Source organism: Pelmatolapia mariae, linkage group LG10_11 (genome assembly GCF_036321145.2).
Source record: "Pelmatolapia mariae isolate MD_Pm_ZW linkage group LG10_11, Pm_UMD_F_2, whole genome shotgun sequence".
In the NCBI taxonomy this organism is placed as follows: Eukaryota; Metazoa; Chordata; class Actinopteri; order Cichliformes; family Cichlidae; genus Pelmatolapia; species Pelmatolapia mariae.
In genome coordinates this window covers 20,348,545-20,361,753 of record NC_086236.1, presented here as the reverse complement: position 1 = coordinate 20,361,753, position 13,209 = coordinate 20,348,545, and the positions used below count along the sequence as shown (strand labels likewise).

The window sequence follows — 13,209 nt, the reverse complement described above, 5'->3', positions numbered from 1 at the left end:
TTTTATTTCAAAAATACCTAACGTACAATAAAAGCTGTTAACAGACAGTATTCACTTAAAAAATAACTTTTAGCAAACAGCTCAGGTGTTCAATAATCCTCTCACCAGTATATTCTACATTCTACAGTACAGCCAGTCGTGGTATTCAAGCAGGAGTTAATAAACAGACATCTGCATGGATTCTGCTGGATTCTGTAGGAGTTTATCCCAAATGGCAAGACAAGGGCAGGGAAAAACAATGACATGTGTGACAACCAGTTTAACTTCCCAAACACACGCATCTGTGTGTGTACACACACACATACACCCGCACACAGTAAATAGAAAGATGGCTAAATGTTACAGAACAAGGATCCTGTGAACGTTCTGATGTAAAATTCACATCCAGAGCATATTTCGACCAGAGGAGGGACATCCTCGGTTCATAATCTCTTTAAACAAACAGCAGGCATAAAATTAATATATTTAAAGGCATAGTGAAGACACAAATTTACACAAAATTCGTTTTTACTAACAGAAGTTCAATCTGAGCATGCTTACAAGGCACGCCGATTGGCTACAAAGCCACATTCAACTATCCTCTTGAATTAGTTCACAAATGAGTCCTTTTGACCACCATGCCATCATATGTAACTAACACGAAACACAGAAATACAGTCGTGTCTTGTCTCTCTATATTTTGTCGACCACAGTTTAGACAAATCAGAGCGCAAAACATGTACAACACCCCCCCTCCCCCAAATCCTATTTCTTTATCTGAAGGTAACAGCTTATATTAATGAAAACTGTAACGTACCTGAAGACATAACAGAAAACATAAATTTGTAACATGTAATCTGGTGGTGTCTCTTTGAAGGCAACACTGATGAACAAGTAATAAAAAACTAAACAGTGACTACAGTAAATGTTCTGTAGTTGTGGTGAAACAACAACACTACTGTGGTTTTCGACAGGTCCTTTAAAACGTTATTTCTGAGTCCATAAATAGCTTTACCGTGTAAGGCACTGACTTTTACACTATTATGGACATCAGTTACAATGAACCCAAACCTCGTGCTCCTACAGTATTTTGATAGAAGGTCCAGTCCACTTGTGCCTTTGCTGCCTTAATGTGCCTCTGGGATCACAGTAAAAAGTGTCGAGAGCCTCTCAGTTTGAACCTACAGCGGCCTGAGACAGAAAACATAATTAGCTCCCCAACACTGAGATTTAGGAGAACAAACAGAGACAGATGTATCATGCCATTACCTTTCCTCGCCACAGTCCTCTTCTACCCAGGCCACTATTTTTCCTTCCCAACCTGGAACAATTGCTTCATCCAGGAATACCTGCAGGCAAGAGTAAAGAATAATTAACTTGAAGAGAACTTGTAGGATTATTTAGCATATTAGGTAATAATAACAAACTCTCAGCAGTGTGCACCAGATTTGATTTTACACTTGTGCTGCTTTTTCTCACCTCTTCTTTCACAGTGCCAAACTCTGGGTCCAGGGCTTTAAAGTGGTACCTGTAGTTTCCCTCTCGATCAACAGCTGCCTTAACATCCTTGAGAGTCACCTCACCCAGCCTGGACAACACGTGCAAAGAAACTGTGTCACACTAATTATAATTTTCGAATTTCTTGGCCTGACCTGACACAGTTTACTACACTGAAGCATATGGGAATTGGAAATAGCAGGTGATTGGATACGTTGTCTCTTTACCATTGCCTACCACAGGCTGATTTCACAAAATCAGATCAACCAACCTAAGAGTACGCCGAATAGAATTAATAAGTCTCAGGCATAGACTGTATACAGAAGATGGAAACAGCCACATTTTGTTAAGCATTTTGAGAAGCATTTTGTTTGTTGTCAATATGATGTGGCACGTAAAAGGTGGGTCTGACAAGGAAACGGAGGTCAACAGAGTCCATAATTTCCAAAATGATCATGTTATATTCAATAAGGTGTGAAACTAATGATTGAAGTCATAAACTCATTGGGAAAGTGTTTCCTGAGGTCATAGATCAAAGGAGGGGTCTGTGTTCTCAGACTTCTACACAATCAAACTTCTTTTCTAACCATGCCTCCTGTTGGCCATTAGAAAGATTGCAGGTTTATGACACTATAGAGACCCAAAACAGCCATCTTTTAAATACAGTCTAAGGTGTGAAGCGCTTCAGTCAGTGTAGCTAGCAGTACAGTTAGTATATTCTTTCAATTGTTACTGTGTAAGATTATCACACTCGCCTATATACACACAAACCTCTTCGGTATAGTGATCATTGAAGGCGTTGGGGATTTTCCAGTAAAATAAAGGATTTTTGTGGAGGAAGATGAACCACTGTGGGACTGACAATTCTCTATAACAAAACAACAAGAACACAATCAGTAAAGTGATTACAGTGTATGGCTGTGAAGCTAGGACACACTAAAGGCTCTTACTTGCGGAAGACAACGAGTCCAAATCTCCGTGTTGGGCTTTGCATCTCGGAGATTTCCCTCTTCCCTGGATAAAATTACCAAAACAAAAAACCTCTTTGAATCTTCAATAAAAATTCAGGGTAAAAATCAGATTTTAAAGTGATCATCAGCTGATAGTTTAACAAGTCAGCAGCTACTTTTAGTTACAGCAGACTCACCAATCGACTCATGTGACACCACACAGTTTGGGCTTTTAACCCACAAGGCACAGGTACTAACTAAACTCATAAGACTAATTTATCAGGTGTTCTGTGAATGCATGGTATTTATACCCTCTGCGTGTGCAGAACATGCAGCCTGTCAATGAGTGATACAATGCCCTGCTCCAGGGTGTCCAGTGTATGGTGCTGCGGGTCGTGGTCTCTGAAGTTGTTCCTCAAACTCCGAAGTGCATCTCTGAGCAGCTGAACTTCTTCTGCCTGCTAACAGAGCACAAACAAACAAACCGAGCTAAACCCCAAATTTAAAATGAAAAACAGCCTCATGCTTGTTTACACTGCTATTTCTGCATATATTTGATGTTTGTTATATCACAGAAACTCTATTTTGAAACATAGTGCCTTCTGGGTAATCATTTGATCAGCAGTGATCAATGCTCAAACGATCTTATCACATTATCTCAGCATTTCATAGAACTTACTGGTCTAAAATTTAGAATACGGGGTTATGAAAAATGATCATGTTATATTCAATAAGGCGTGAAACTAATGATTGACGTCATAAACTCATTGGGAAAGTGTTTCCTGAGGTTATAGATCAGAGGGGTCTGTGTTCTCAGACTTCTACACAATCAAACGTCTTTTCTAACCATGCCTCCTGTTGGCCATTAGAAAGATTGCAGGTTTATGACATTATAGAGACCCAAAAGCACAAACAAACAAACCAAGCTAAACCCCCAAATTTAAAATGAAAAACAGCCTCATGCTTGTTTACACTGCTATTTCTGCATATATTCGACATTTTGTTATATCAAACTCTATTTTGAAACATAGTGCCTTCTGGGTAATCATTTGATCAGCAGTGATCAATGCTCAAACGATCTTATCACATTATCTCAGCAAATGTTCAAATGTTAAGCAATCAGTCAAAATACTGAGAAGTCTTATTGACAGAAAAAATAATATTTACGCCAGACAAAGAAGGAGCAGGATTTCCAGGGTAAGAACAGCCATTATTTTCTGCACTGGTGGGAATCTGAAAAAAGGAGGAATAATCAGCTGTTTAATGCAACTCTGAACTTATGTTTGAGGCAGACAGAACATAAAATCATCCTGCTGAAAGGATCGATGTAGAAAAATACTACCTGTTGTGGATCTCTGCTCATCAGCTCCTGCACCATGCCATTTTTATGTTCCAACTCTCTTTGTAGTTCATTCTGCCAAATCACGAATTAATGTAGTCAATGTGATGTAGTGCTTGCAGGCAATCATTGACAGAGCCCTGAATAAACTGTGATAACCACAAAGACTTCTTAATACATGGTCTTTAAACTAAGAATGTGTAAGCATTTTATGACCCCAGGAAGCCAGAAGAAGGGACATCACAGTAATTCTTATCAGGAGTAAACTCAGTCACAGCAAGAGGGTAAAGCTGTAGTCTTCAACACTTCTGTTTCCAACTTGCATAGATCAGCTCAATATTCAACAAGCATGACCACAATGCCTAAGAGCACCCTCTTGGCTAACCTCAAGCCTGTTGACACTGGGTTTAACAACTAATCTCCAGGAGAATCAGTTTCACAACCTAGATATGCGACAGTGTGATAAACTGAGAGAAACTTTTCTGCAAACACCATCTTTAATTTCATTCAACATGATCGTTTGCTTCAATATATTAAAAATCAAGTAGTATCATCTTGATGAATCTTACAGATTAAATTGTGATGTTTGATGTTATAAGAATACAAATGATATGAAGAGTACAAATATGTATGTACTGTTTAAACCACAAGCAGGTCAGTCCAAGGTAGTCACACATCACTGCCAACTCCTTTGAAGGACAAACATTTGTGATTGTGATTTGTGATCTTTGCATGCATCTCCAAAACATATAAAAATGTAACCAAAAATCTTCATAGAGATTGCCAAGCCCTCCTGCCTGGCAATCTCTATGAAGATACAGACACATCTGATTTCCTCACCACGGCTCAGCACCTGGCTCAGAAACACACCAACAGTAGGCAGCCCTCTTGTCCGATAACTCCAAACTCACCACTCACCATTTAACTGCTGCTTTTCTTTGTCTCAAAGGTGCACCATATACGCACCGCTGGTACAGTGAAGCTGCAAATGTTTCTTTAAATCAGTTATGGTTCCTTTGATTGCTCATCCATTACTCGGATAACTGCAGCAATTCTAGAGCTATACATGCAAACAAGCGCTGACTCTCCAAGGAATATCTAAAGGTCGTTGGTTCTCTGACTGCTCCGGTCTGCATGCCTTGGTATACTTGGTCTGAAACCCAAGATTCGTTCATCATTGTGAATGCTAGACAGAAAGTCTTGTTATCTTATTTTAAGTTAAAGAAACTTCAGGAGGAAATTTAAGTTACTTATAAGGATGAGTTTATAGATCTACTTCAGAGGACTTTGTATCTAAAGCTATGTTTCAGGGCAGTGGTTTAATTGACATGTGGTTAAAAAGACTGATTAATACTTCTCCATTAATCAAGACATCTTGTCGAAAGAGAGAGAGAGAGCTTCACACCTGCATGTCCTGGCTTTCTTCGAGCTTGTGTTTGAGTTGCTGTAGAAGTCTGTCCTTCTGAGCGACCTCCTTCTGCTCACGCCCAACCAACCAAAGAGGAAATATGTGGTTCTACATTTAGTCAAACCTTATTGCACAAATGTGTTGTAATGATAAATGCTAAAGTGAGACTCAAATAATAAACTAGAGTAGCTCACCTTGCATTCAGCCCACAGCCTGTTGCATTCCTCCAGCTTCCACTGTAGCTCTGCCTGCAACACATTTCCATGGGTGAGGGACTGTGGATTACACATCTATAATGCAAAGTGCCCAACTTTCTTGTAAACAGGACTCTGACTTTATGTAATAAAAAACAACCAAAAGAATAGAATTGTATTGTATTGTACATTTTTGCTGTTGAGTTCATCCTTCGTCATGCTGGCTCTGAGCAGCTCTTGCTTCATCTGCAGAATCAGCGCCTCCTGAGTGCAGAGTCTCTGCTGCTGGGCGTCCTGCACAACAACAACCCAACAGAAAGTCAGCACTTTTTCAATAAAACTAGAATTAGTTTCCACTAAAAACTAAGATTATTAACTGGGTCTAGATTTGTCCCACCTTGACTCCCTGCAGGTTCCTCACTTCCTGCTTACAGCACAACAGTTCCCTCTGAAGCAGCAAACACAACATTAATAATGTTAATAATTAATCGCAATGTGTACGCCACAAATCCATTCTGGGTGTCATGTTTCCCAACAAAAACAAGAGGAGAAAACAAGGACATTAAAAAAACCTTGTAAAAAGTAACTGTACCTTCAGCTCTTGAGCTTCCTCCATACTCTGATCTAAACGACTGCGAATGACTACCTGGAAAAAAGGAGAAAGAGGGAATGTGTGTGAGAACTGCAATGGAGTGAGAAAACAGTGAAATTGATACCCGTGTCACCCTCTGAGACATGCGCACACACAAAAACCACAGCTATGAAACAGTAACGTGATCTGTAGTGAACACAAAGGGTTGAAGACGAAAATGACACAGGAATGACAGAGAAAGAGAGACAGCAAGACAGAGAGCAGACAGCAGGGATGAAATAAAGGCAACAAATGTGAGTGGAAAAACTAAGAAAAAGAAACCATTATTACCAGCTGCTGTTCAGATGTGTTCCCTTGTTCCAAAGTCAAAGACGCATCCTGCTCGTCCTCGGGCAGCGAACCACGCAGCAGCAGAGCCTTCAAAGGCACACACATGTGACAGCAGTTTGCACGGTGTTACATTAGCTGGCAGGTTGCCTTATGAGGCAGTGCAGCTGTGTGCACGGTCTATGTTAAGAACTAAAATAAAAGCTACTAAGAATTGCATTACAATCCTGCATCAAGTAAAAGTCAGTAGGTAAACAACATAAACAGGACCTTGCATGTTTATGTTGTTTAGGGTAGTGTGTTCTGGCCCAGTGCAGGGAACTGAACCATGACCCCCACACAGTTCTTTTAAAAAGAAATCTCAAAAATCACCTGAAGCCTTCTTTTACTATATGTACTAAAACATGAGCAAAATACAAGCAGTGCTTCACAATATGCGAAGAAGCACATCAGTGATCAAACATGGAGGTTTATGATGAACACACCTGTAATGCAGACACCATTTTTCGTGTCTCCTGCACCTCTTTCTCCAAAGTATCATTGAGAGAGTCCCCCCATGCCATCTCCACTGCAACTTGAGATGACTCGGCTACATGCGCACACGTGTACAAACAAATAACACAGTGTCACTGATGTCAGTGGGAAATTTGGAGAAATTTAGAAATGAACCTGAAGTGACGAGTTGTGTCTCACCACTGCTTTGCTGTTGCTCCTGGTCTTGCTCCTGCCTGTCTGAGTGGCTGCTCGGTGGAGCTCTTGGTGATGACAGCGGACTAACAGAGCTGAGGCTCATAAAGGACAAAACATTCATTAATCATCTTGCATGCAGATGATGTATGTAGATGTGTGCACCTACATAAAGATTTAAAATACTTTTCATTCGTTTAACTCTCTGTCAGCTCTATTTTGCACGCCTACAGAGAAGCTACACTTTTCTTTAGGATAGCAGAGACCAACAGCCTCCTCTCCAGAAAAAATATATATATATATCTTGGAAATCTCCAGTCTCTGTATTTCACCTCAGGGTCTTCTTCCTAGCTTGGAAAAACTGCTTTACCTTCAGAAGGTCAGTCGTAACCTTTCCTAGTTTACTGTCCACACCACAAGTAATATTACTTTACACCATGTATGACACTCCATTTAATGCTGACTCACATGTCTTTGTTTCAGGTTCTGACTGCATGTCCTTCATAACACGTATTTGCATTTTTAGCACCATGAGAAAAAACACACAACAACCACGAGACAAAAGTGACAGTTATCATGCACAAAGCACTGTAAGCATGTCGTAAGCAAAGCATGTAGGGATCAAAATCAACCCGTGAGAATAACCATACTACACTCACTTTTTACACTTGAACTAACCAAACTTTCAGTTATGCTAAAACACGCATAACCTCACACAAACCTCAGGAATCACCACAAACCCACACAGCATCAGTGTCTTGCCTTACCATTTTATCTGCGCACCCCCCATAGCGAGCTATGGCCGCTTCAGCTGGTACTTAACAACTCCAAGTAGTTGACTTTGTCTGTAAGAGTCTAGCATCTACAGCTAAGACAAACTAATGGCAATTTGTGAATCTCCTCATGCTGAAACATCCGCTCCCCAGCCTCTAGCTAGCCAAGGGTTACCATGGCAATCAGCGCAGCAGCTTAGTATCTCTCAAATGAGCAACATATGGGAAGGATAGCAGCATCGGGTTTTATTTATATCTCTGATGAATCAGTGTCTCTCTGAGAAGACAAACCCCCACTGGACTACAAATAATCAATTAATTCATCCCTCACTCTAAAAATAACTGTAACTAAAAATATGATCACATAACTTCAAAATGGACATGTGATTTGAGAAGACAAAGGTTGATTTTTTTTCCCTGTCATCTGCCTGTGGTTTGCTCAGATGTACTAAAACACTCTCTCTTTCTCTCTCTCTCTCTCTCTCACTCACACACACACACACACACACACACACACACACACACACACACACACACACACACACACACACACACACAGAAAGAGAACAAAACTTGCAGCGCTAAGACCAAAGTCATATGCTCTGTCAGGCAGTTTCTGCAAAGTAAAACACACACACCACAAAAATGTGGTTTTCTGTTTTTAAACTGCTGAAAAATAAGTTTTAAAAATGACAGATATCAAATTTACATAAACAGAGCTGCATGTAACACTAACATTCAGATACTTTTACAGATAAAAGTGGCAAATTTAGGAGAGAAAACTTGGAAAAATAGTGTGTTTTAAGTCAAGCCTGAAGTGCATGGCTATATAGCTAATAGTTTGTTGTCAGCCTTTTATTGGAAAGATTTGTTGATCTTCAAATGTTACTTTCAAGTTACTGATCCCTTGAAAATCCACACACCCAGCCTCAGAGGCTCACAAGCTAGTCTACTCCTAGTGGTGATCCCAAGTCTGAATAAAAGGGTGAAAGAGCATTCAGCGTAAAATCAAATTGTGGATCCATCACTGTAACAACCCTAAATAAGTTAGCAGCTAAAAGGCCCTCTCTAATGTAAAAATACTTTAAAAAAAAATCAACATTTAATTACATCTCTCTGTCAAATAAAACTAATAGACAGAAGCGGGGTCTCTGATAAAGGTCAGGGGCATTGTTGACACAAACAATTTAGGCCTAGTCTGGGTGCACATGTCTGATAATATTAAAAACAGGAAGTGTCTGTGTAAACATTTCTGAGTGGGCTTTCATTGAAGTTTGATGTTTATAGTATTAAAGATTCTAGATATCAGCTATAATACTATAATGTTATATATGCACAGATAGGTGGACTGAGTATTTCTGAGCATATTGTTAAAGGAAAAAATTGTGGAAAGAAAGAAGGAATCTTATGTGATCTCTAGGGTTTGATCTGAACCACTCCAAAGTACTCATAGTATAATTCTAACATTTTATTGTAAGAGGTTTCATCCTGATAATATAACAAACTATATTTCTACAAATAAAATGAATTAGAAATAAAGCTCTGTTACCTTGTATAGTGGAGGTAAATAAACCTCTTGATGACTTTCATCCAGCAAAGCCAAGTCTCTTTATATGCATCGAGTTATGTAAACATGGCAATATGACAGCTTTCTAGTAATATAATTTCAGACCTGAGCATCGGAACATCAAACAAGTACAGAAAACAGGCTTGCCTTATTAATCCAAAAGTTATAGCCATGTTCAGTCGGTGCAGCTACCTCAGACCATTTTAAATTCACACTAAATTTATTTCCCTGCATGACTATAACAGCAATGACAAACACAGGCTTGTGCAAAATTACCTGCTATGCTGAGGGTTATCCTGTTCATCTGGGGCTCCTCTTTCATACTGTTCAACCAGTGCACGGACACACACACTCTTCTCCCCATCCAATCCACAGCCACTGAAAGACAACCGAATAGCTTTTCAACTTGCACACAGAGACATTCTTTATTTTATAGCGTTTGTGAGGATGGAAACGTGACGATCGGTGTTTGTCCACCAGAGGACAGCAAAGACCACAGAGCTATTGCTCTGTCACTCCGCATCTGACCATCTCTGGTGCCATTTAAAGCTAAGAATCAGCCCTTTTAGGGCTTATGATACAGCTGTACTACTTACTCTGCCATAGAGAGCACAGGTTCAGCTGAAATGTGACTAAAAGGAAGCTTTAGCCAGCTTTAATTATTTGCTTCCTCCACAGATAAAGAATAGGAGCTCAAATACCAGATTCTTAGTTACTTAATTAGAATATGAATAATTTCTTGCAGTTCTGACAAACTAAGACAAGAATAATGCACAAATAAATCAACAGACTTCATAAACAGGCAAACAATAATAACATAGCTGACTGTATGCTACAGCCCTGTTTGTACCAATGAGCTTTTTGAGCTTCAAGATATAAGAAGTCTTGTGCAAATACAAAAAAATATGATTGGCAGCTTTACTTTTATCAAATACACATCAATGATTAAGCCATATGTGCTGAAATACAACTCTTTCAAACAAATATGCATTTGCTAGTTTCCACAAAGACACACAATTGATTTCTAATGCACTCAAATCTAAAAAACGTAGAGCTGCTAAATGGTTTCACGATAAATATCTTTAATTATTTCTGGAACACAGCTTCCAGGCACTGCACATCTGGAAGTGCATTAATTATTTAACAACTCAATCATACAACTGTATGATCATTAAAAAACTGGCTTTGTGGGGTTAAAAATTACTAGTTAAGCATGTGACACTTCCATGGTGTTGGTTTTATAAAAGTGAGTGAAAGTCCTCTGAACTAATAACTGTGTGCTCATAGTGACGCTGTCAACTGAATCCACAGTTAAACTCACTCGGCAGCAGGTCAGGATTCATCTCACAGTGCCCTCTGCAGATGCTGAGGTGTTTTCTACAATGCCGGCTAACTTTAGTCTGTTAGATCTGTAGGCCCATTTGATTGACTTGTATGAAAAGAGTAACCACTTTCAGGTGCAAATTAAAATAAGTGGACAGAGGAATTTTACAACAAAAACTTTACATTTGTCCGAACTACATCAAAGCAAATGACAGGAAAGCAGCCTCTGCATGATTCTAAACAGAAATCTATGGGGATAAGAGTTTACACCCATGACACCCATGATTATATTTACAACATGTGGCCAGCATACCTGTGGAGGCGTGCGGTATGTGTGGGCAGCGAGGCATCGTGTCGAGCTGATGCCAGAGTAGCAGCGGCACCCTGAGCTAGAGCAACAGTGGAGAGAGGGTTGTGACTGGCATGGCCTCTCGTCAACCTCCTCCCGCTCCCAGAAGCATTCCTGTGATTGGCTGTGGGTTTGAAATGGGCCGCCAATGCCAGAATTACCCTCATTACGGATTTCAGATTACCATCGACAATGTCTGCAAAAAGAAAAGAAGCACATGTTAAGAGTTTCCCTGCACTTTTAGACACTGTTTACACTTATAGATAAATACATATATTTGATACAAGTGTTTTATGGATTTTAAGTTCTAATTTTAATAACACTTCCTGGCTACAACAGTGAATAATGAGCCACAGAAAGTTTAGAAACATATACTCTTGAAATAAAGAAAAGAAAAAAAGAGCGGAAATACATATTTTTCTGTAAGTTTACCTCTTGCGGATATGTGAGGCATGCGTATGTGCCTGGAGGAAATGAAGCGCAAGACTTCCTCCACATTCTTCCTGCTCTCCTCTTTGTTTTGTGGAGCAGCATACACTCCTTCCAGCACCTCCCCAGCTCCCAAAGAGAATACGAAACATCATTAACGGCCATGTAAAGAACAAGTGTTAAAAAAGACAAACAGGTGTTGAGCACAGACTGTGTTCAACCCTAAATTAAACAACATCTTATTGGTGGTTTATTTTGTTTTTTCCCTCTATTGTTCTTTCATGATGTCATCCATTTCTTTGTGTGTCAGTGTGCAGGATTGTATTTACCAACTATCTCGATTAGCTGTGTGAGCACAACCCCATCCTGCAGATCATGCCTGAGGTCTGTGATGAGCTTTAAGCCTGGTTTCCTCTTCAGCTGAGAGTTCACCCAGGAAACATATGCTGCCAGCTGCTGCTGCTGCAATCCATCAATCAGATGCACAAATCCGACAAACCACAAACACACACATTAGACTGGCTGCCAAAGAAGCCTGCGACAATGGCATAACACACGGGTGCCTTTGTTTACGCCACTGGGTCAGGAGGAGAGGGGGCAGGGTCCGCCTATTGTCCCAATGGATTTTACTTTTACTCCGTGAAGTCAGTCATCTACCCTCACGTTCAGAGTAGAGGTGCAGAGTTCACCATACTCCCCCATTGTACTTCACACGGTTCACTCGTACACTCCGTGGGTTTACCACATCCTTACCGGTATCGGTCAGTCACGTGACACCCCGTTGTCCGGGATACGCCACAAAGAACCTACCCATCTCCACAAACCAGAAATGCTCATTTCACGCTAATTGTGATGTTTAATTGCGATGTTTGGTAGCAGTCGAGTCTCACTTCCTGTCAACCGTTACGTTAAACGTTATTGTAGCCATCCAAGTCAGGCATAAAACTACATCTTACGTCAGTTATTTGTCCAATTATTTCATTTACAACCGTCAGATGAAATTAGCAAAAACGGTGTCAACATTACCTGAGCTGCACAAACTACAATAAAGGGTGTGTGTTTTTGTATCTAAGGTTAACTTCAGTGTCCTACTGGCTGACGTTTAAGAAATTTAATAGCTTTACAATTTACAACAAACACAACGTAATAAACATTAGCAGTAGTAACGCCGAGTAAAGTTACCTCGTTGAAGCCTCCGTGAAGAACCTCATCCATCAAACTTCCTCTCGAGAGTGAAGCGATCATCTTCTCACACGAAAACCCATTTAAGCCAGCCAGCTAGCTGGCTAGCTTCGCTGACTGTCACACGACTGGTCTAAACATGGGGCAGAGCCCCGTTACTAACTACTGCTGCACTTCTGCAAACGTCAACAAACCCAGACAATTGGGGGATCTGAGGAAACGACTACCGTTACTCTGGCATGCAGACCGGTGTGAAGCGAGATTAGACACTCGGAACATCCGGTTGAACGTTTCACAATAAAAAATGCACATGACTTCCGGAAGTCATGAAGCGTTCAGATCAAGTACTAATGGTGTGCAAAACTGTAGCTTTTTGTGTTGATCTGAGACCAAGTATCGCCAATACCAATATCGATACTTTTAACTTATAAAGGCAGCTTTTGTAGTGTAGAGTCATGATTTATGTGATAAATCATTCATTAGAAAATTCTGAACACATTTTAATGACCACTAAGTCACTGTCATTTTTACTTTCCTCGCTAATTACTTCATACAACAAAACACACCTTTCAGCATTAATATATTTGAAAGAGACCTAGAATGTGAATGTGCC

At 40.1% G+C, this 13,209-nt stretch overlaps 1 protein-coding gene across 4 annotated transcripts; it reads right to left on the bottom strand.

The window, feature by feature from the left end:
* Positions 1-12,846, bottom strand: LOC134637662 (dixin-like). 4 transcript variants are annotated; one of them, XM_063488145.1, is made up of 21 exons: positions 12,597-12,846; positions 11,744-11,876; positions 11,418-11,543; positions 10,950-11,181; positions 9,590-9,691; positions 6,980-7,074; positions 6,772-6,875; positions 6,290-6,376; positions 5,960-6,013; positions 5,765-5,815; positions 5,557-5,661; positions 5,368-5,421; positions 5,171-5,242; positions 3,769-3,840; positions 3,594-3,659; positions 2,738-2,887; positions 2,427-2,490; positions 2,248-2,344; positions 1,459-1,567; positions 1,249-1,328; positions 1-1,170 (listed from the first exon to the last, which is right to left on the bottom strand). In XM_063488145.1, the coding sequence occupies exons 1-21, from the start codon at positions 12,657-12,659 to the stop codon at positions 1,161-1,163; spliced, it is 1,926 nt and encodes a 641-aa protein (XP_063344215.1). In that variant the 5' UTR covers positions 12,660-12,846; the 3' UTR covers positions 1-1,160. The 4 variants fall into 4 exon arrangements, with proteins under 4 accessions (XP_063344215.1, XP_063344216.1, XP_063344217.1 ...); XM_063488146.1 differs by having other exon boundaries at positions 2,738-2,884; XM_063488147.1 differs by having other exon boundaries at positions 6,980-7,068.
* Positions 12,847-13,209: the final 363 nt, after the last annotated feature.

Excerpts from the sequence above, each read along its gene's own strand:
- LOC134637662 (XM_063488145.1), bottom strand. The coding sequence starts at position 12,659 with ATGATCGCTTCACTCTCGAGAGGAAGTTTGATGGATGAGGTTCTTCAC. Across the intron at positions 5,816-5,959 it reads AGGAAGCTCAAGAGCTGAAG|AGGGAACTGTTGTGCTGTAA; the intron begins GTACAGTTACTT and ends TTGCTGCTTCAG. Across the intron at positions 5,243-5,367 it reads GGCTGTGGGCTGAATGCAAG|AAGGAGGTCGCTCAGAAGGA; the intron begins GTGAGCTACTCT and ends GGGCGTGAGCAG.